At 34.6% G+C, this 22,712-nt stretch overlaps 4 protein-coding genes across 4 annotated transcripts; 1 reads left to right on the top strand and 3 right to left on the bottom strand.

Moving 5' to 3' along the window:
- Positions 1 to 2,494: 2,494 nt before the first annotated feature.
- LOC108203018 (fatty-acid-binding protein 2) lies at positions 2,495 to 6,516 on the top strand. The gene is made up of 10 exons (XM_017371743.2): positions 2,495 to 2,635; positions 3,268 to 3,990; positions 4,277 to 4,352; positions 4,441 to 4,543; positions 4,952 to 5,020; positions 5,551 to 5,587; positions 5,672 to 5,746; positions 5,826 to 5,877; positions 5,987 to 6,031; positions 6,208 to 6,516. The coding sequence occupies exons 2-10, from the start codon at positions 3,274 to 3,276 to the stop codon at positions 6,303 to 6,305; spliced, it is 1,272 nt and encodes a 423-aa protein (XP_017227232.1). The 5' UTR covers positions 2,495 to 2,635; positions 3,268 to 3,273; the 3' UTR covers positions 6,306 to 6,516.
- LOC108202947 (probable copper-transporting ATPase HMA5) lies at positions 6,492 to 12,506 on the bottom strand. The gene is made up of 6 exons (XM_017371628.2): positions 12,159 to 12,506; positions 8,381 to 9,784; positions 8,044 to 8,298; positions 7,836 to 7,958; positions 7,160 to 7,639; positions 6,492 to 7,053 (listed from the first exon to the last, which is right to left on the bottom strand). Exons 1-6 carry the CDS (start codon positions 12,441 to 12,443, stop codon positions 6,637 to 6,639), a joined length of 2,964 nt encoding a protein of 987 aa, XP_017227117.2. The 5' UTR covers positions 12,444 to 12,506; the 3' UTR covers positions 6,492 to 6,636.
- Positions 12,507 to 13,716: 1,210 nt separating this feature from the next.
- On the bottom strand, positions 13,717 to 18,070 carry LOC108200230 (probable copper-transporting ATPase HMA5). The gene is made up of 6 exons (XM_017368305.2): positions 17,489 to 18,070; positions 15,681 to 17,081; positions 15,348 to 15,602; positions 15,057 to 15,179; positions 14,387 to 14,866; positions 13,717 to 14,307 (listed from the first exon to the last, which is right to left on the bottom strand). Exons 1-6 carry the CDS (start codon positions 17,771 to 17,773, stop codon positions 13,891 to 13,893), a joined length of 2,961 nt encoding a protein of 986 aa, XP_017223794.1. The 5' UTR covers positions 17,774 to 18,070; the 3' UTR covers positions 13,717 to 13,890.
- Positions 18,071 to 19,558: 1,488 nt separating this feature from the next.
- On the bottom strand, positions 19,559 to 21,342 carry LOC108197553 (uncharacterized). Its single transcript, XM_017365202.2, has 3 exons — positions 20,986 to 21,342; positions 20,492 to 20,902; positions 19,559 to 20,331 (listed from the first exon to the last, which is right to left on the bottom strand). The coding sequence occupies exons 1-3, from the start codon at positions 21,271 to 21,273 to the stop codon at positions 20,296 to 20,298; spliced, it is 735 nt and encodes a 244-aa protein (XP_017220691.1). The 5' UTR covers positions 21,274 to 21,342; the 3' UTR covers positions 19,559 to 20,295.
- Between the last annotated feature and the right edge of the window lie 1,370 nt (positions 21,343 to 22,712).

Here is a 22,712-nt window from a genome sequence, read left to right as displayed (position 1 = left end):
CATGACTATCACTCTTGTCATCCGATTAATCTAATAATCACTCTTTTTTTTGTGTACAGTGAGTATAAACACAGGAACTAACTCTTCTACTTAAAACCTCCTCAATCACTTGGTTCTGTATTTAAGACATATTTATCGACTTTAATCCTTATTATAGAGGAGAGCACATCATAATTTGCTTCCTCCAAAAATATTAAGCAACTTATTTATTATTTTTCTATTTACTTGATAAATTCTGTGTTGAAGTTTTTATCGGAACAACCAACAAAATTTTTATTAAATACAGCTTTATTAGTTTTTTTACCTATTACGTTAAAATTCATGGATTAATATAGCTAGAAAATATCACTTCTTTTTGTATGGAAGCTAAAACATTATTCACGGTAAAAAAATATATTTCATAATTTTTAGCGAATCGGGGCTCCGATCCGATTATCCATGATCCGAATGGACCGAATATGGATTGACTTGTAAAATATCCGACCCCTGATCCGATCCGATCCGAATCCGATAAATTTAAATGGATTAGGATATGGATTTAGTTAGATCCGATCCAAATCCGATCCGTTTACAGGCCTAATTGGGACAAAAGACAAAATTAAAAAATTGTTATCGAAAGATTAATAACAAAAATATTTATTAATTCAAAAAATAAGTCAGACTCATGACATGATAATCAGGCGGAATTGATAATCGAGAAACCGAAAAATCAATCATGTATAATATTTACAGACGTAATTATTAAAAGAATCGAAGCCCAACTCAAAAAATTATATTTAAAAAAATCGAAGGGAATCGAAAAATAAAGAGCCGTTTGGGCGAGCTTAAAAAAAATGATTTCATGCTTAAAGTAAAGAAGTGGATTAAAAGTAAAAAGTAAATAAATTAATAAAGTGTTTGAAAAAAGCTAGTATTCTCAGATTTTTAAAAGTGCTTCTACTTTCTCTAAACAAACACCCCGTCATGCGTTAACGAGGAAAGCATCTCCTGGAAAACTCCATGGCTTCGATCACACTCAAGTTAGGTGGTGTTCTATTGCTTCACGGTTTATCCAAACTAGTTTATTTTTGTCTTTTCTAAACGGAATGAGTTGGGGGTGTTTGCTTGTTCGTGGAGAACGTGACAGGTGACATGATAATTCTCTCACGCACAACTTTTGAGCTCAACAAGTCTTCTCGTTTCCTCATCTTCTCTTTATCGAGCTCGGAAGCAAGTCCACAGTTAATATTATTATTATTATAACAATAATAACAATATCAAAAATGATTTTCTTAATTGAAAATCAGTTTTCTAAAAATCCCCTATTTAACCCATTAATTCCCGATTAATCTCCTATAAGATCGGCCGCCGATCCGATTTTTGTAATCCGATTAATCCTTAAAAATATTTCTTATACGAAGTATATATGAGAAATTATTCAAATTAAAATATCATATTACTTTAAATATGAATAATTATAGAAGTTATGAATATAGTAAATATATTAGTTATTAAATAGCTAATATGTTGATAACTAAATATTAAATAATATTTTAATATTAAAATAAAATACGTCCGATTTTCACTCCGATTAATCCTTCCGATTAATCCCCGATTTCCCGATTAATCATAAATCGGTAGCTCAACCGATTAGGCCCGATTCCTGATTTTTGTAACACTGTTGAAAATGCACCTATAAAAATATTATTACTGTTATATAATCTTATAAGAAGTTATTTTGATGAAAATGCACTTTAATATTATTCTGTATTTTCTTTCTTTGTTATTATAAAATTTACATGTTATTTAAAATAGTTAAAAAATATATTTTTGCAGTTTACTAAAAATCCTAAATTAATTCTCAAAAATATTTTACTGATTTATTTATAAGAGTCAAGTTCTATGGAGTACAAAAAATATTGGAGTATTGGAGTACAAAATTGATACAATATAATCTAGTCACTTTAATCTTATTTTTTTTGTTCTACAATATTTGTAAACATCCGACAACCTGCAGATTATGTTCTACAACATAAATATTGTAATCTAAAGATAAAACAGTGACTTTTATAAATCGTAGGACATTATGTTCTGCAATATAACTTATAAGCAGAACAACAATCTTAATGCTTGTTAAAGTTGAAAGATATTAATGATTAATTGACAATTATGTTTAATACTACATATAAATGATAAATTATACATAAATTTGGATAATCATAGATATTATTTATGATTAAACTAAAAAATTATTATTTGTACTCCAATACTCCAATGTTTTAATGTTTTAATGTACTCCATAGAACTTAACTTTTATTGAGTTATAATTCACATGCCAAACATCAATTGATGATGTTGGCGGCTGGACACAAGTTAGTATACATCCAAGTATTCTTGACGTGATTGACATACACATGCAACACAACCAAACTTGCACACAATCGAATTCATGAATTATTTTACAAAAAACATAGTAGTACAATTTATATATAGAACCTGGAGTTTTGGGGTTTTGCTTTTTCATGTTCTAAATTCTTTTTCAATATTCTGTCCAATTTCTTCAACGATCGAGACAAAATTTTCACCTTTTATGAGAAAACCCTCGTCAAAATCTGAATGACTCTGATCTCTGCACCGAAGATTCCAGTTTTTTCTGGTTAGTCTCCGCTTCTTTAATTTTGTTATGTGTATTGTATGCTCCTGAAATATTGTGTAATGATCATAATTGATGCAAGTTTAGCTTTAGACCTTCATATGGTTTTGTCAAAAAGATTTAAGGACTTTTTTCCAAAAATACCCAAATCGCAGAAATTAGTTTCAAAAATACATTGGAATCTTGTTTGTGATGCCGGTAATTTAAAAATCAATAGTAAATCAACTATGTTGCAATCTAAGTTGCAACTTCGACCGTATTTATGAAAATAAGTTTGAAAACACGGTTTTTTTTGCAAATTTGCCAGATTTAATTGCTTCGCAGAAATGCAATGTGCTTTAATTTTGGAAATACTATTCTGTTAGTTCATAGGTTCTGTTTGGACTATGAATTCTTGATGTTATGATTCTAGTTTTGTTTCAGGAAAAATTTCGCAATCTTGATTTTTATTGTTAATATGTGAAGTGGGATTTTGGGATAATTTTAGCGGTGAAATGATATTTTTCTTTTCCTGACTCCAGTCATGAGTTTGATTCTTGTTCTAGTCGAAGCGACTAAGCCTTCCAAGGCAATTTCAGATTAATTTGTGAATTAGGGCGTGTTCTTCTGTTATGATGAATTTATTACTGGAACAGGTGGTTATGGATCTTGATAGGTGGTTCTCTTCTGCGTATCCTCCAGAACCACTTGTGCACCCCTATCTGTTGTCCCAAATTAGTTCATTTGTAGACAATTCACTTCAGCATTCGGGATACCTTTACATGTCTGGAAGTATGGCAATCCGAGATGCTTTCAACTGTATGTCAAAGTATAGCAGCGCAATGCTGTTGTGCTTTGCTGGCAAGTCAAATTTTGATAGTAATCTCCGCTCACCAGGCGAGCCTTTTGGTTCATATACAAGAAGCTGTAAATCTTATGCACGAGTAAATTACATTGCCTCTGCAAGACATAATATCTCAATACTGGGCCGTACTTTCAGATTAACAGGAAAAAGTTTTATCCCTGTACTTTACAAGTTTACAAATTCCAGTCTAGGAAAACTGTGCGAACACCCCCCGGGAGAGCTTCAGTCGATTTCTATGCTCTCATTAGCTGCAGCTTTGGTACCATCATTAGACAAAGTGTCCATGAAACCGGAGAATGAGTTGTATGTTCAGATGGAAAAGGAAACTGCACATATGCAGGGTTGCACAGATCAGAGTCCCAGCAAAGTTGAGCATCAGGGATGTGATGATATTTGCTTCAATGGAAAAATAAATGGTTCTAGACATATAGTGGAGCCAAGTACTGGCATTGAGTTCCCGGCTATATTGGACGACTATTCGGCCCATGAGACCAACTATACCGGGCTGTCAGAGGTTAATATTAAATTTGCATGTTCTTTTCTTATTTTATGGATTATTCTATCATCTTGATTTGAACTGCGCTTCACCAACAAGGAATTATACTATCATTTTACTTGATGCGCCTTAGTGGTAACAAAGATGAACATCATTCTGCCAAAGACAAAGAAATTAGACCAGAATGTGCATGTGCAAGACTCTTATAATCATACATTTAACAATTAACCATGCTCACTGTATCCCTGTTATGATACCAAAATTTTCTTTCAATCCTTATATAATTTTTTACCTTGCACTAAAGGTTCTTGTTGGAACTGGATCCAAAACGATGAAAATAATTAAGATCAAGTCTTTGAAGGTCTATGCATTTGGTTTCTGTAAGTAGTTTATTGGTTGATTCTTCCATTTTGTATCAGAATTAAAGGTTTCTTCACCAACTAATTACTTCTTTCTTTTAATTTATAGATGTACATCCTTGTGATGTATGTGAGAAATTGGGTTCAAGCTACTCTTCTATCGCAGCTTGCGAATTAGATAAACGTCATAGCCTCTATCAGGATCTTCTCAGGTACTAAAAGAAATTTGTTCTTCGTTACCCAATATTGCTTCTTAATAAAAGTTGAAAAACATAGGCAGTGCCGAAATTTCCACTTTCAATGCAGATCTCTTGGTTAAAAAGTAAGCACTTCCTTTCCCGAAAATTTCAATCTTGGTTGATAAATCTCTATCGTCTGTTTTAATAAAGTTGAGTGAACTGAAGACAGTATAGAATAGTCCTTGGGTTTTAGGTGAAAAAATTAAGATATTTGTAGATCTTGCCGAGGACCTCTACTAGATCATGTGTGGTGTATTACCATATATCTCATTGCTAACTGTTGTAGGAGCTGGAATTTCTTTCTCATTTGCATTTATTTCCAACAAATTATATGCTGCTTCACATTGTTCTCATCAGAAATCCTTGATGTTGTTGCTACAGGGAGGATATTGGCATGACAGTTAGACTTGTGGTTAGTGTCAACGGGATAAAAATTAGTACAGTTAAAAAGTAAGTGAAATTTTCTTTCTCCGGGTGGGATTTAACTTGTATATTACCAAAATTCAACCAGTTCAATTATTTGACTAGGGGACTGCTATTAGTTTTACTTTCAAATTCAATCTATATGTGTGGCTATGTTCTTTTATATCATGTGTTTATATACCCAGTTGATTCCAGTTTAATTTAGAGACACAGAATTTGAGCATTGTTTTAAAGTCCAACTTACCACAGACCTTTTGATAATATAAAGTTAGAATAATTTCAAGCCCTCATTCTTCAAAATAAATTGATGTGTTTTCACTTTTTAGTGATTGTCAATCGTGATCTATGTGTTTCTTGTGATTTTTGTTATATATTATATTAAAAGTTTACATTATTAAAGCTCTCGCATTAAAAGCCTAGACCTAAATTAAGAACTAGGATTTAGAAAGAAAGGTGATTTCTAAATTTATACCATAATAGGTTTATTCTTTACTGGTTCACCTTGTTTGAGTAGGAGATAGGATCTAATCTCTTCTATATTCTCGTGTTTCTTGCAGTGCTTTTGAAAAATCCCTTCGAGCTCGATTGATGAAGGTAAGGCATATGCTCCTAAATTTTTTAACTATGTTCTTGGAATTATGGTTGCCAACTTATGAATATCTTCTGATTGATTTCTAGACAAACCCCAACAATGATTTAGACTGCCTCAAAAAATTTGGTTCTCTTTTCTCACAAGATTATCCTATATGCGCGGTAATTGTTTCAGTTCCTGTTAATTTCCTCCTTATTTGTAAGGTAAAAGGGTATCTCACTTGTAGTTTACACTTTTCAGGGAACAACTATATATATTAGGAGAACAGTGGATGGTCATTTAATCACCGAAAGTAAGTTCCTCATATCAGGCGTCTGTTTGCTTTCGTTATTAGATTTACAGCATAAACAGAGTCTCATTTGCATTGCGTCCTTAAATCAACATATGCTAAACATATGCAGTTGGAGGCCACCAGATTGGAGCAGTTCATAGCAGGGATTTGTGTAGTAAGTTACTCATTTCCGTTAAAAAAATTTTATGTTCTACTAGTTTACCTGTTTTACATCTTTGTTCTTCAAGAGTCTAAGTAGACATAGGAACCCATGTGGCTTGCGGAATCATATGACAAAAAGTAGTACTTGAAAAATGTCAAAAATCTGATGTGACAATCTAAAATGTTCAGGAGCTTTCTTTGACATGTACATAGGAGATCTTCCGATTTGTGCAGAAACAAAAGATGAGATAGGGAGAAATGTGGCAACTATATTAGGACATTGCTAAGCTAGTTTATTTAGGTTCAGCCGAGCTGCACATGCCACAGGGCACATGCATGATATATGTTGCCATGGACTCTGCTTGCTGCTGCTGGAGGAGTTGAGTTTATCTTGTTCTGATTTTTAATTTAATCCCGTTTATCAATTGTAACTGGTATCAGTGGACAGTGGCTTAATTTGCCGAGAAGAAGTATGAAAGATGTAACTTTGCTTCTTAGCGTAACAGTCTTATTATTCGCAACAATTCCACTTGTACAGAAAAAGCATAAAATTAACTTATATCACAGACTTAAAGCTTAAAAACAGTAAGGAAACAGTTCCAGTTAAAACAAGTTGTGTCACTCAACAGTTATTTCGCCAATCTCAAGTGACTCCAACTCCATGGGCCTTCTGTAGTACTTTAACAGAAGAGAACAGCAAACCACACTGACTGATGATGCTGCCATTGCAGCTCCCGCTATCCAGGGTGGCAAGCGGAATCCAGTAGACGGGAAAAGGACACCAGCAGCAATAGGAATTCCTAGAAGATTGTAGCCTAAGGCCCATATGTAGTTCAGTCGGATTCTAGTAAAGGTTTTCCTCGAAAGGTCAATGGCAGTAATCACATCCTCCAAGTTGCTTTTCATTAGAACAATGTCAGCTGCCTCGATGGCAATGTCTGTACCCGCGCCAATTGCCATTCCAACATCAGCAGCCACGAGGGCTGGTGAATCATTAATTCCATCTCCTACCATTGCCACAGTATATCCAGAAGCCTGCAACAAGTTATACACACAACGGTTGTATCAGTTACTGAAAGGATGGATGATGGGGGAAAAGCGTTGCCACTAGCCTTTCAACGAATCCTCAAAACTATATTACCTGTAGTTCCTTCACCTTTTCAGCTTTGTACTCCGGTCTTGCTTCTGCAATGACTGTATCAATCCCAACTTCCTTCGCTATAGACCTGGCAGTTCCCCAGTTATCACCTGTCACCATAATACTCTTGACATTCATTGATTTGAGAATCGATATGACTTCCCGAGCACTAGGCTTTAATGGATCAGATATGGCAATAACTCCAGTCAATTGCCCATCTATTGACACAAGAATCCCAGTTTGAGCCATTTCTTCAGCTTCTGCAAGCAGTTCCTCTGCATCAATTGGAATACTGATGTTGAGATCCAACATCAAGCTCTTGTTTCCCACGTTTATTTCTTTATTACGAACTACAGCTTTCACACCCTGTCCAGTAATAGATTCAAAGTCTCGAGCTTCTGGCCAGACAGGATTTTCCCCATCCTCTCTAAAGTTCTTAGCATACTCTACAATCGCCTTGGCCAAAGGGTGCTCGCTGTTTACCTGATACAAGTTCATCACAACAGTACTTATGGATATGTTCATATGCTTAAAAGCTATTTGCTAGATCTAGACGACATCCATTTCACAGACCAATGCCTATTCTGCAATTTTGTTGCAGAATATAGTATTTTTTGGTAATATGAATTCTTAGGCCGAAGGAAACAAAAAATATAAGCCCTAAAAACCAAGAATTCACCTCAGCTGCAGCGATCAGCTCGTAAAATTCTCCAAGAACCATGTTTCTTAGAAGTTTTGTGTCAACTACCTGCGGCTTGCCCATTGTTAGAGTCCCAGTCTTGTCAAAGACAATACAGTTCACCTGAACGATGATGGTAAGTGTCAAGTAGCTTAATTTGTTGGTTTATTGGTTAAACAATTCTCCCACTTTACTGTATAATTCATACCTTATGAGCACTCTCTAGGGCCTGGCCACCTTTGATCAGAATCCCTTGAGTGGCACCAACTCCAGTTCCGACCATCACAGCTGTTGGAGTCGCCAAACCAAGAGCACACGGACATGCTATGACCATGACAGAAATGCCAAACTGCAGCGCAAGCTGAAAGCTATCCATGGAGGATGGAATCCAAGATTTTGGATAGCTGTTAAATTTGCCAGCTAAAAACCAAGTGAGCCATGTGAAAACAGATAGGGTAATAACCTGCAGAAATCAAGATTTGTTAACGTTGTAAAACCTGAATTTAAGTGCATCGTGTACTTAGAATGTGTCACAAATATTTTACCATAGGCACAAAAAATTTGGAGATACGATCAGCAAATTTCTGTACTGGAGCTTTAGCCATCTGTGCTGACTCAACAAGCCTAACAATTTGCGCAAGAGCACTCTCTGAACCAACATGAGTTGCCTTGATATGTAGCACCCCATTCTCATTCACAGTGCCTCCAATCACTGTGTCACCCTGTCTCTTGGCCACAGAACGAGCTTCTCCTGTGATCATGCTCTCATTCACGTGGCTTTGTCCCCAAACGACAATGCCATCTGAAGATACTTTTGCACCAGGGAGGATCTTAATCATGTCATTTCGTTGGATTAATCTGCTGTCTATTTCTTCCTCATTATCTACATTTCCTTCACTATCAATGGTTAACAGTGTTGCAGTATGTGGAGCCAAGTTCATAAGCTTAGAAATGGCCTCGGAAGTCTTTCCTTTGGCCAAAATCTCTAAATATTTCCCAAGGAGGATAAATGAGATAAGCATTGAGCTCGTCTCAAAGAAATCCGTTGCCTCAAAATGCTGAGAGCTAGCAGCTCTCAGAACCATGTAAACCGAATAAAAGTATGCTGCATTTGTTCCCAGCGCAATCAAAACATCCATGTTTGCAGAACCATGTCTTAATGCCTTATAGGAGCCCGTGTAGAATCTCCTTCCGATGATAAACTGCACTGGAGTAGCCAGTATCCACCTCATTAGCCCACCAATCTCCAACATATTGACAACTTTCCTGTTTAATGCATGCTTAATACCAGGTATATACATGAAAACCATGGATGACAAGAATATTGGAATAGTAAAAATCAAACTCCACAAAAAACATCTAAAATATTGTCTGATTTCCTTTCGCTTATGTGCATCTCTTCCTCCTCCTCCCCCTTCTCCTTCTGCATATATATATGCCTTGTACCGACCTGATTCAGTCGACTGAATGACTTGAATGAAACTTCTAGGCCCTGTCATGCTTGCATTGTAGGAAACAGAAACCTTACTCAACTCAGGATCAATAGCAACATTTTCAACTCCTGGTAGTGCTTTAAGGTAAATCTCAATAGTTCTCTTACACTTATCAGTTTCCATTCCATCAACTTTCAGTTCGATTCTGCTAAGATCTTCTCCTGAACTAACCAGCACGGCCTCAAATCCAGTTTCTTCTATTGTCTCCAAAATCTTACTTTGAGTCACAAACTTCGAATCATATCTCACTTGAGCTTCTTCAGTTGATAATGCAACTTGGGCTTTGAGTACCCCAGGCAGAGCCTGTAAAGCGGACTCAACAGCAGTGGAACAAGAAGTGCTTGTCATTCCCTTGATCAAGATTGTGCATACTTTTGTGGATTTATCAATGTTCTCGTCTTCCATCAATCTGGCATTGAATCCAGCATCTTCAATGGCCTCACGGATTGTTTCATCCTGCTCAGCATGACATAACATAAATTGTTTTAAGAAGATTTTTAATACAATAGAACCTTGATAAATTGGTGCCCAGAATTGCTTATTGTTCTTACTTAAGCATGCATATCCTGCCAACCTGCTGCATGCTTGTACGTGTTTTTCTTACTTATTTTTTCATCAGAACTCAGATTCTTGTTCTCCTTCAACTCCATCTCAGATTCTTGTTTCTTTCAGTAGTGTACCAGAAATTAAATAGTAATGACAGGATAGTCCAAATTGTAGACTTGTCCTATATTGGTGCATACTTTTTGGTGGGAGATATTGGGTTGCTCACGGCTCATAGCATAACTTTTTTTTTTTTGGTCATTTTATATTATAAAAATTAATATTGTCATTAATAATTTCTCAAACTTATTTTCTTTAGTTTATTCAGAAATTATAACACAAAATTATTCAAACATAATTTAACATTATTTCAATTTTCATCTTATCCTCTGATACAAATTTTCCATTTAATTTAAAATTTTAACTTTTAATTATAAATTATTATAATCATAAATTATTATTAGATTAGGTTCTTTTTCTACGTGAGTCTTGTGCAAAAAAAGAGAAAAATATATATATATTTATTTCTTTCACACTTCAAAATTCAAATTAAAATTCTTTTCTTCCACATTCTCATGCTAATTATACATAAAATTGTAAATAACAATTACTATATAAATAACATATATTTGAATATATGTAAAATAATATATATGTAATTTTTACTTCACTGACCAGTTATTAAAAAACATTGCTTACTAAAGCAACAACAAAATAATTGATAGGGTATGCTTAAAAATTAAATAACTAAGTTGCCAGTTCCAAGATTATATATGAACCATCAAGCACGGTATAAAGTATAAACTAAATCCTTAATTACATATTTTAGTTGATTATTCCGTTCACAACTATGTGAGATCAATATTCATTGTGCATATTAACCAAACAAGTACACGATGCATTCACTGAACAAGTATAAATTAGTTGGACAACGTTTGTACTACCAGTTGTACTTGTAAGTTTCGGAACAGTACTACAATCAACTCCAGCAGTGATGGTTGATTGGTTGCTCAAGAATAATATAAATAGTGTATATTCTAATACTTTGCAACAACCCCTTAGCACTCCATTCTAATAAATTATTTAACTTTCACCTTTTAAGCAATGTTTTCGGACATGAACATCATAATTTTTGTTTTATATAAAAATTTAAATTTAAATTTAATAATGAAAATTATGAAAGAATATTAAATATAATTAGCTCAATTAAATGTCAGATCAAAATACATGTAAATATATATAAAAAGTATATAAATAGGAATGAAGGTAGTATTCTATTTCATTTTAACTTATAAAATTTGAAGAATATAAAATATGTACAAATTATTATATATTTCTATTTTATATTTTAAGTAAAAAGAATTGATCAAACATGATAATAATTACCTAGCATTGTTATAAGATTTTTGCAAAATTAAACCCTGTAGATAAGAATATTAATAAATTCAGTAAGTACATTAGGCTAAATAAAAATATTTATATGTAATTCAATTTTCAATCACAATAGAATATCAAATATAAATCTAGTTATACAAAGGAGACTTCTCTTATATAACAAAGAATATATTAATCATATTATTTTATGAAATATTGTTACAAATATTAGTTAGAAAAACAATATTAAATTAGACGATTTTTGTTCTTTCAAAAGTTATTAAAAACATGATTTTACGATAAAATAATTCTATCTCAATTTCGAATATCAATGCTTTTATTCAAATTTTAAATCTAAAATACTAAACTCTTTATAATACACATATTAATTGGTGGTCTGTATATATACTCCTATGTCCCTCTCATTTTTTTACAGTCTCATTTCTTTACGTTACTATAAATAGTAAGTTACTTTTCATCTAACTTTACTCATTTTCCATACATTGTCTGGTCTCCGTGTCCCCCTCCAATGTAAACAATTGAGGGGGCGGAGGGAGTATATAAGTCATAATCTTAAAATGGTCTAGGTTTTATAAAATTATGCAGATCTACTATTTTTTACACAATCTTTCGATTCATAAATTTAGATCTACAAAAGTTTTGCCCTAAAACCATATTTTAGACTTTAGATTGAATCAACAAAAAAACTTTACGCTGAAAACATGATTTTATGATAATCAGGCGAGGCTAAGGAAGTACAAATTCATTCTCGTACCCTTGAGTCTTGACAAACACCTCCTACAGCTGAATTGATCGAGACAAGCTTTTACACATACATATATCCATTATCCACACACGTACGCGGAAACTTGAAACACAAACTGACCTAGAGTTTAGAAAAAAGTCCACTTACATCAACCAAGGAGGGATAAAACAAAACTTGAGCTCGGTTATTCAGCACATCAACAGCTGCATCTTTGATCCCCGGAAGACGTTTCACAGCCTTCTCGATCGAGGCGGCGCAGGCGGAGCAAGTCATCCCGACGACGGAATACAAAGCTACGGACTCCGATCCTCGAAGCAGCTTCTCGTGTTCGGGTGTGACGCCTTTAGGCATTGATGGATAATGTGGAGTGGGTGAAAGGTCTCCATACTTTTTTTGTCCAATGCATGCTAGTGATAACAATCTTGCTGCCATTGAAATCAGGAGTCACTTTGAACATGGATGTCAATATTTAAAGTGGTGTGTGCTTGGTGCGTTATGAATCAGATGTGCTATTATATTACTTCCTCGGTTTTAATTTTTTTTTGTAAATTGACTTTTAACACAAGCTTTGGTTATTTAACAAAAAGATTAATGTCATTTTTTAATGAATAATACATGATCAAAATTTAATTTAATAAAATTGAAAATTAATGAATTTTTATGTGTCAAAACACCTAAATATGTATAAATCAAAACTCACAAATATCAGTTCAATATGATTAAAGAATTAAAATTAACATTAATTAATAATGATTTACAAATTTTTATAGTCTTCAACAGTTTTAATAAATTATAGGAGGAAAAATCAACGATTTTTGCGTTTCGATTTTCCAAAAACCTAACGTCAATGTGAACTTACAAGGATAAAAGATAACAAAAAATACTACTCCCTCCGTGCCTAAATGCTTTTCTCATTTGAAATGTCGGGACTGTTCATGACATGAGACAAATTACTAACTTACATCTAATCTATAAAACCAAATATAGTCATGAGTGATCTTGTTGAATTCGTATTTATAAGTACTTTAATACAGTGAAATTTTTATATTTATTACTAATATAAAATTAAAGATATTAACGATTAAAAGTGTGCGTTGGCAAACGTGTCAAAGGCAAACATGAAAAGTATTAAGAGACGGAGGGAGTAGTAAGCTCCTGCTAAAAATATAGTCAAACGGATTATTTTAACCATTAGTCAACTATTAATGCAATACAATGAGTCATGAAATTGAAGAGTGATAGAAAATTAGATTAAAATAAAATTTCCTAATATTAACTAGCAAAATAATAAAATTTATATACTTACATAATGAGAAAATAGTTATGTATATGTTACCAGTTTGACATTTCTCAAAATTGTCCAAGATTAAAATGTCAGCAATTCGGTAAATTTTTAATCGATTATAAGTTTAAATTAAGTCGTTTTTACATGAGCTTTTGAGTTTGTAATTTCATTTTTTTTAGTTTGTCCATTAGAAATATTTAAAAATGTAGCGTAAAAGAAAATTCATGTATCCTAGTTAGTTTATTAGATAGAATTTTTAAAAACATTCATGGAAAAGAAAAAAAATTATATATATATTTTAATTTGGTCTGGTAAAATAATTTACAAATATCATATATTCTTCCGAGTTATTATGTGTATTATGTAAAATAATAAATTATAAAAAAAGACAGAACAGTTGTAAATCTTATGATAGTGTGATAAATAATATGATTATGCAAGTAGTGTAATACATTGTAACAGGACAACATGAACATGATAAGAGGTGGATCACTTGATCTAGTGGCTAAGCTAGTGGCTTAATTTGCAGAGAACAAATATGAAAGATTGGACTTAAATATACACAAAAGCATGATATCAGATTATCAGGTTGCATCACTCAACAGTTATTCCTCCCATCTCAAGTGAATCCAACTCCTTGGGTCTTTTATAATACCTCAACAGAAGAGAGCAACAAACCACACTAACTGATGATGCTGCCATTGCAGCTCCAGCTATCCAGGGTGGCAAGCGGAATCCAGTAGACGGGAAAAGGACACCGGCAGCAATAGGAATTCCTAGGAGATTGTAACCCAAGGCCCATATGTAGTTCAGGCGGATTCTGGTAAAGGTTCTCCTGGAAAGATCAATGGCAGTAATCACATCCTCCAAGTTGCTTTTCATAAGAACGATGTCAGCTGCCTCGATGGCAATGTCTGTACCTGCGCCGATTGCCATTCCAACATCAGCAGCCACGAGGGCTGGTGAGTCATTAATTCCATCTCCCACCATTGCCACAGTATATCCTGAAGCCTGCAACAAGTTATAAACATTAGGGTTGTATCAGTTATCCATTGCCACAAGCTTTTTCTATTCCTGAACACTTTATTACCTGTAATTCCTTCACTTTTTCAGCTTTGTACTCTGGTTTTGCTTCTGCAATAACTGTGTCAATCCCAACTTCCTTCGCTATGGACATGGCAGTTCCCCAGTTATCACCTGTCACCATAATACTCTTGACATTCATTGATTTGAGAATCGATATCACTTCCCGAGCACTAGGCTTTAATGGATCAGATATGGCAATAACTCCAGTTAACTGCCCATCTATTGACACAAGAATCCCAGTTTGAGCCATTCCTTCAGCTTCTGCAAGCATTTCCTCTGCATCAATCGGAATACTAATGTTGAGATCCAACATCAGGCTCTTGTTTCCCACATTTATCTCTTTATTACGAACAACAGCTTTCACACCATGTCCAGTAATAGATTGAAAGTCTCGAGCCTCTGGCCAGACAGGATTTTCCCCATCCTCTCTAAATTTCTTAGCATACTCTACAATTGCCTTGGCCAAAGGGTGCTCGCTATTTACCTGTTACAAGTTCATCACAGCAGTACATATGATACAAGTTGTTTAACAGATGGCATCCATATGACATTACCTAATGCAGTTTGATTTATCAACTCCTAATCTACAATTTTTTTTTTATGTATAGTAATTTTTGTATATGAATTCTTACACCGAAGACACAAAATTGTTAGCCCTGAAACCAAGAATTTACCTCAGCTGCAGCAATCAACTCATAAAATTCTGCAAGCACCATATTTCTTAGAAGTTTTGTGTCAACTACCTGTGGCTTGCCCATTGTGAGAGTCCCAGTCTTGTCAAAGACAATGCAGTTCACCTGAATAATGATGGAAAGTGTCAAGTAGTTTTGTCTTCTAAAATACTCAATAAATTTTCTTGAATACATCTCACTTATAAAGTTTGAATTCTTGAAGTAATAAAATATGATTTTTCCCCACATTTAATCATAAAATTGATCATTAAACAACGTTGGTTTGCTTTAAACCTTATGAGCACTCTCTAGGGCCTGGCCCCCTTTGATCAGAATACCTTGAGTGGCACCAACTCCTGTACCAACCATCACAGCTGTTGGAGTCGCCAAACCAAGAGCACATGGACATGCTATGACCATGACAGAAATGCCAAACTGCAGAGCAAGCTGAAAGCTATCCATGGAGGATGGAATCCAAGATTTTGGATAGCTATTAAATTTTCCAGCTAAAAACCAAGCGAGCCAAGTGAAAACAGATAGAGCGATGACCTGCAGAATGTTTGTTAACATCATAAAGCCTGAATAGAAGTGCATGCTGTGCTTCTCTATGCATCAAAAATAGTTTACCATAGGCACAAAATATTTGGATATACGATCAGCAAATTTTTGTACTGGAGCTTTAGCCATCTGTGCTGACTCAACAAGCCTAACAATTTGTGAAAGAGCACTCTCTGAACCGACATGAGTTGCCTTGATATGTAGCACCCCATTTTCATTCACAGTGCCTCCAATCACTGTGTCACCCTGTCTTTTGGCCACTGGACGAGCTTCTCCTGTAATCATGCTCTCATTCACATGGCTTTGTCCCCACATGACGATACCATCTGACGCTACCTTGGCACCAGGGAGGATCTTAATCATGTCATTCCGTTGGATCAACCTGCTGTCTATTTCTTCCTCATTCTTTACATTTCCTTCGATGTCCAAGGTTAACAGTGTTGCAGTGTGTGGTGTCAGGTTCATAAGCTTGGAAATGGCCTCAGAAGTCTTGCCCTTGGCCAGAATCTCTAAATATTTTCCTAGAAGAATAAATGAAATAAGCATTGAGCTCGTCTCAAAGAAATCCGTTGCCTCAAAATGCGGAGAGGTAGCAGCTCTCAAAACCATGTAGACGGAATAAAAGTATGCTGCATTTGTTCCTAATGCAATTAAAACATCCATGTTTGCAGAACCATGTTTTAATGCCTTGTAGGAGCCCGTGTAGAATCTCCTCCCGATGACAAACTGCACCGGAGTAGCCAATATCCACCTCATGAGCCCACCAATCTCCAACATATTCACAACTTTCCTGTTCAGTACATGCTTAATTCCAGGTATATACATGAAAACCATGGATGATAAGAATATAGGAATTGTAAAAATTAAACTCCATAGGAAACAGCTAAAATATTGTTTGATTTCCTGTCTCTTATGTGCATCTCGGCCTCCTCCCCCTTCTCCTTCTGGATATATATATGCCTTATACCGACCTGATCCAGTCGACTGGATGACTTGAATGAAATTTCTAGGCCCCGTCATGCTTGCATTGTAAGAAACAGAAAACTTGTTGAGCCCGGGATCAATAGCGAGGTCTTCAACTCCTGGTAGTGCTTTAAGTGAATTTTCAATGATTCTTGTACATTTACCAGTTTCCATTCCATCAACTTTGAGTTCAATTCTGCTAAGATCTTCCCCTGAACTAACCAGTATGGTCTCAAATCCACTGTCTTCTATTGTCTCAAAAATCTTACTTTGAGTCACAATCTTTGAATCATATCGAACTTGAGCTTCTTCAGTTGCTAATGCTACTTGTGCTTTGAGTACCCCAGGCAGAGCCTGTAAAACAGATTCAACAGTAGTGGAACAAGAACTGCATGTCATTCCCTTAATCAGAATTCGACATACTTTAGTGGAACTATCACTGTTCTCTTCTTCAATTAATCTGGCACTGAATCCAGCATCTTCAATAGTCTCGCGAATTGTTTCCTCCTGCTCAGCATGACATAACACACTAATGTCAAAACAATTTAAATAGCACGAACATAACAGTAATATCCCAGAATTGCATTTAAATGCAGTTTCTTCGTTTTTACTGAATCTTACATATTGAACACATTCACTTCATGCAAGGTATGCTTTTTTATTTTTTTTCACCTCAACAGAGGGGGAAAAAGAGAGAAAGTGAGAGTCAGAGAGAGGGGGGGGGAAAGAGAGAACCAAATCAGAGAAGGAGAGAGAGGGCGAGAGAGAGAGAGGGAGGGAGGGAGGGAGGGAGAGAGAGAGAGAGAGAGAGAGAGAGAGAGAGAGAGAGACCACCAAATCTGCAGCATCCAAACACACCCACAGACAACATATTTTGAAACACAAAACTGAACTCTCTAAAAAGTAACACTTACATCAACGAGGGAGGGATAAAACAAGACCTGAGCCCGACTATTAAGCACATCAACACCTGCATTCTTAATCCCAGGAAGCCGTTTCACAGCCTTCTCAATACACGCAGCACAAGCAGAACAACTCATTCCACTAACCGAAAACAAGGCCATCGACTCCGACCCTCGAAGCAGCTTCTCATGTTCCGGTGTAACACCTTTCGGCATCGACGGATAATGCGGACTTGGCGATAAATCTCCATAATTTTTTTGCCGAATGCATGCAATTGACAACAATCTTGCTGCCATTAAACTCACTAGTCACTTTGTTTTGCTGCTAAGAATCATATAAACAACGTGTCCTCGGCCATTTTATGATTTATTTGACTAAACATAATTTAAACACTTTTAAAACACATTTTATGTAGTTGCACGTAAAATACGTCAATCATAACTTATCCTAACAAAAAAGGACGTCAGTGCTTGAGATTACCGTGTGTTCTTGAAATTCATCATTTTTTTAGCTATATATCCAACTTGAATGAGGGTTGGCAGGAGTTATGGGGCTAATCGGCTAGGCATGTAAGAGAGTCAGAATCCATCAATTCATGTGGATTTTTAGAAAATTGAAATTTTTGTAAAAATATTATTTTTTATTAAAATATATATTTCAAAGATACAAATATATATATATATATATATATATATATATATATATATATATTTTGAAATAAATTACCCATTCTTTTGAAAATGTAAAAACACATTTTGTGGTTTTGCAAACATATGCAACAAGAAAATAACCAAAATAAACACAAATGCAATTTAAAAATTATTTTGAAATGATAGGCTAGTGATTAATTGAATACAATTTTAAATACAACCAGAATGGATTCAACTATTTTTTAGGAAAAATATAAAAACAAATTACATTTGATTGTTTTTTATTGGAAAACATGTTTATATAAATATTTTTAGTATTTACGGGTTTGGGTTTGAGTTTGAATTGTAACTTTAATGAATGTCAAAATATTTAATAGCAGAAAAAAAAAATATTTATTATGGTTTTGAGATCTACTCTATGTAATTTTGATAAGTTTTTTTTATGACTATAAAATAAATCATATTTACAGTAAAATGTCTATTGGAATAATAAATGGACAATGGATATATTACGGGATAACATTTTTGATTATATTTTATGAGCGGTGAGAATTGAAAACATGTAACATAAGTAATTACGTGGATGCAACTTGGTGTTAAAGAGTATTTTTCTGAACGCTACAATTGCTTTCAAGCAAGTTTTGATCTCAATTTATTTTTTGTAATTCTCCATTTTACGCTGGAGTGAGTTGGACAGTTTTTATAAACAATCGTATACGACTTTGAGAGAGAAAAAAATAATTAAATATTTATAATAAAATGAGAGATTAAGAAATCAGTAATTAAATGATTCAAGTTTTGTGTAATTCTAGCTAGGATAACATTTACACTGACGTCACCACGTATGCGTTAATATTTTCTTTTTTTTTTAGCCTTAAATGATTGGAATTAATTCTATTCTATGATTTCACATCTCTAACACGCGATCGAGATCAATGACGGTAAACAAGCCACCTCAGTTGATTATACAGGTATTAACTGATTAAACTATGATTTGAAAAGAAGTGTATTACTCTCCGCTCCCACAGATTCTTTATTAACGCGTGTATTTGATTGGGATTTTAATGCATTATTTTTAGTCTATTGATTTTAGTGGATTGTATGAGATTTTGATTTTGAACGGATTCTTGATGAAATGTCGCAGAGTTGATAGGATTTAGGTACAATGTACTCTTAAATAATAACAAAAAAATCTGATGAGAGTGACGGAGGAAGTGAATCATAAATAAATAAAATTAAGGAACAGAGAAAGTATCAAGTGAAGAATCTAGCTAACTAAATGATAAACTCATATCCTTTATGATTTTAGTTTAATCTTTCTTAGCAAGTCACAACATTTTCCGGTTTAAAGGGAACGATGAAATTATAGCGTTAATACATAATATTCAGGATCATTTTTCCGAATCAAAAGACCATTTTTTTGAATCATGATATGATGCATTAATCAAAAATATTGTGATAATGGGATCAAGATAAACAAGATTTAAAAATGAAGCAAAATTTTGTACGATTCTAACAAGAACGAGATACCGATCTCTGAAAACTATACTATAGAATGATGGAAACAGTAACTTCAGCTTGCCCAAACAATTCAAGTCTTGAAAATCACGACACAGTGAACAATTTAAGCCTGTGAAGCTTATTAAACTTCATCAATCTTAATTCCTTAACTACCAGAAACACTGAATCGATTGCAGACTTCTTTAAACTGCTGCTTCTCTTGTACTCGTACTCATGAACTTCAGCATTCTTGTTAGCGTCTAGCCATTTAACAGCCTCCTTGAAACTATGACTTATCATTGTCTTACCATAAGCATCAAGTCTGTAATTTCTTTCAGCCAGGTCCCTCGTTTTATATACATAATCCGTAGAGTATGCTACTTGCAAGAAGCTTATAATATTTTTTACAGGATTAGTTGCAACCGAAAGGAAGCCAGACTGCTAAATGATTCATATACCGTATCATCCTCTGTCACACGCTCCAACATTCCACCGTCTTCGTCTTGGTCATCAATTATTAAAACACCGTCATCTTCATCTCCAAATCCAAAATTATAATAAAACACAAGAACTATGAATTCTAAATCCTATACAAAATATGATAACTTTTACATAGAATTATAGGGATTTGATCTTTACCTTACAACTCCAAATCCAATTAAAAAAATTTATCTTTCTCCTCTTCCTCTTTTCCTGCTTCCTCTCTAACAAAAAAATAACATATGTCTCAAACTTACACCTCATTTGTTTTTAATGCCTTTTCTTTTTCTCCTTTTTTAACTATTAATCATTAACAAGATATATGTGAAATTAATTATTTAATAACTAAATACTGAATAATCTATATATAAACAGGGGTCTTACAGAGGGGGTGTTTTCTTCATCTGCAACATTGAGAGTGATGCTGTTATCCTCGTTTTTGTACAGTAGATGAATCCAATGTCTTCGTGCTCTTGATGCAAATGTGATTGTATGATCGGTATCTGTGACCGTAAAGATTGATCTTGGAACTATTACAATACCTGATGAATCTATATGGCTCTCGAATATATTACTTGCAGTAGTCATAACAGAATAAAAGGCATGATTGTCAAAGCAGAGAATCATCCCCAAGTAACTGTGTGCCAAGTTTGGTTGCAAATTCACCGAAGATGACGCGTCTCCATCTGAAATGTGATCCTCAGCTGACCATTCTACACTTGATTGAATAATCCAATCTGGAAACTCTTCTGCCCCAAGCGAAATATCAATAATTTTCTCAAAACCAGAGTACATCTTGTAAGAAGAAAGAAAAAGAAACAAGGTTAACCAACAAATTTTTGACAAATTATAATATAAGAGTTTGAGATCTTCCAAACCTGGAACAATGGCTTTGTTAAAGTATGTGTCAGTTGAGAACGGCGGCAACCTCCCAAAAACAGATGGCCTAAAGAAGTGAGTTCCTCCAGGCCTAAAAGCTCTGTCAAAGCACTGCAATTTGTGAGTTGCAACTCCCGCAACAGTTTCAAATCGGATAGATTTAATCTTTCCAGAGATGTACAGTCATGGACAAAAATGTCCTTCAGATTCGGAGGAAGTTCTCCTACGGACAATAGATAACCACAACTACTAAGATAAAGATGTTCCAGGTTTGAGAGCTGACTCATTCAACCTGCAACTCCAATCCTGACAAGCATATGCACATATAAACTGATATGCACATATCAAACGCAGGGTTCCATGCACGGATCAAAATATTGCACAAACCACATATCAAACGGCATGAGTTCCATGCACGGATCAAAATATGATCCAGAAGTTCGTAGCTTGCTAGGGCGTGGCCTTGGAAATTTTCAATAAATAATTCCAGTTTCAAAAAAAGAAAAAGAAAGAAAAAGCTTACTCAAGATATTTAGGAAACTCACCTTTTACCATCTACATGTATTCCTGAATTCTTGGCCACCTGTGTTAGTGCACCGCGCCAATTATCGACTCTTTCCCTTTTATCCGCATATCTAATTTCATGCCTTCTAAAATATTCTCCAAAGCTCCCATTTTGGTATCGCACTACTGAAGGATCAATGTTTTTTTTTTTTTTTTGCCAGAGAAGGATCAATGTTAAAAAACACAGGAATAACCAATCTTTGCATTGCTTTGTTACAGTTAAGGATCTCTACCAGCTCGTCAAGGCACCAACTCGAAGATGCATAATTTACAGAGAGCACAACAATGTAAATTTTAGATTCCTGAATAGGTTTGAGCAATGCAGCCGAGATCACTTCTCCACAACGTAGCTCAGGATCATCCATAAAAGTTTGAATACCATTGCGATCCAGGGCAGAGTATAAATGGCTGGTGAAACCAAGTCGAGTGTCAGTGCCACGGAAGCTCAAGAAAACATCCCAGGTAGTGGGACTTTGAGCACTTGTTGAAACCATTGGAAAGAGATTTATGTAAGTTTTGAAGATATTGTATATGGTAGTGGTGATATTGAACTGGAGGATAGCAAAGATATCGTACACAAGATGTTGTGTGGAGGAGGAGAATTTCAAATAAAAGATAAGAGCTTCAAATATGCAATACAGCTGCTCAATGGTGAATGTTATACAAGTTGCTAGTCAAAAGGTGCAAAGTGTTGCTACTTTTTTTCAGACAAGGGAACCATGATTGAGATTTAGATGGAAAACGATTTGATAATACTATCCTATTCTTTGTACATCCTTGTTTTACTAATTGTCAAACTTGTTCGAACTTGCATGCCCTTAACATTGTTAACCTGAACAACTGAACTGATGTGAGATCAGCTAATGCCCTCGGAGTTGCTAGTGTTGTGTAGTTTCTTGTCTGTTTGTTTGATATTCGTTGGCGTAAAAAAAAAAGTGGAATATAAACTTATTCCTGGGTATGGTAATGGTAGTATCAATTGTCAAGTGATAATGGTGAATACTGTGATAATGGGGTCAACACCCATATTTTAGGCAAACAAAATTTAAAAATCAAGAAAAATATTATATGATCCTAACAAGAACGAACTATAACATAGAATGTTGGAAATAGCAACTTCGGTTTGCCCAAACAATTCAACTCATGAAAATCCAGACACAAT

This window comes from Daucus carota, chromosome 1, assembly GCF_001625215.2.
Source record: "Daucus carota subsp. sativus chromosome 1, DH1 v3.0, whole genome shotgun sequence".
In the NCBI taxonomy this organism is placed as follows: domain Eukaryota; kingdom Viridiplantae; phylum Streptophyta; class Magnoliopsida; order Apiales; family Apiaceae; genus Daucus; species Daucus carota.
Note: the sequence above shows the minus strand (reverse complement) of the source record. Positions and strands in the feature narration are given on the sequence as shown.

Coding starts and splice junctions, on each gene's coding strand:
- LOC108203018 (XM_017371743.2), top strand. CDS start 3,274: ATGGATCTTGATAGGTGGTTCTCTTCTGCGTATCCTCCAGAACCACTT. Junction 3,991..4,276: donor ACTATACCGGGCTGTCAGAG/GTTAATATTAAA, acceptor CTTGCACTAAAG/GTTCTTGTTGGAACTGGATC. Junction 5,747..5,825: donor AAGATTATCCTATATGCGCG/GTAATTGTTTCA, acceptor TACACTTTTCAG/GGAACAACTATATATATTAG.
- LOC108202947 (XM_017371628.2), bottom strand. CDS start 12,443: ATGGCAGCAAGATTGTTATCACTAGCATGCATTGGACAAAAAAAGTAT. Junction 9,785..12,158: donor TTTATCCCTCCTTGGTTGAT/GTAAGTGGACTT, acceptor CATGCTGAGCAG/GATGAAACAATCCGTGAGGC. Junction 7,054..7,159: donor AAAAGGTGAAGGAACTACAG/GTAATATAGTTT, acceptor AACTTGTTGCAG/GCTTCTGGATATACTGTGGC.
- LOC108200230 (XM_017368305.2), bottom strand. CDS start 17,773: ATGGCAGCAAGATTGTTGTCAATTGCATGCATTCGGCAAAAAAATTAT. Junction 15,180..15,347: donor CCCTAGAGAGTGCTCATAAG/GTTTAAAGCAAA, acceptor ATCATTATTCAG/GTGAACTGCATTGTCTTTGA. Junction 14,308..14,386: donor AAAAAGTGAAGGAATTACAG/GTAATAAAGTGT, acceptor AACTTGTTGCAG/GCTTCAGGATATACTGTGGC.
- LOC108197553 (XM_017365202.2), bottom strand. CDS start 21,273: ATGAGTCAGCTCTCAAACCTGGAACATCTTTATCTTAGTAGTTGTGGT. Junction 20,903..20,985: donor TAACAAAGCCATTGTTCCAG/GTTTGGAAGATC, acceptor TCTTCTTACAAG/ATGTACTCTGGTTTTGAGAA. Junction 20,332..20,491: donor ATGAAGAAAACACCCCCTCT/GTAAGACCCCTG, acceptor TTTTTTTGTTAG/AGAGGAAGCAGGAAAAGAGG.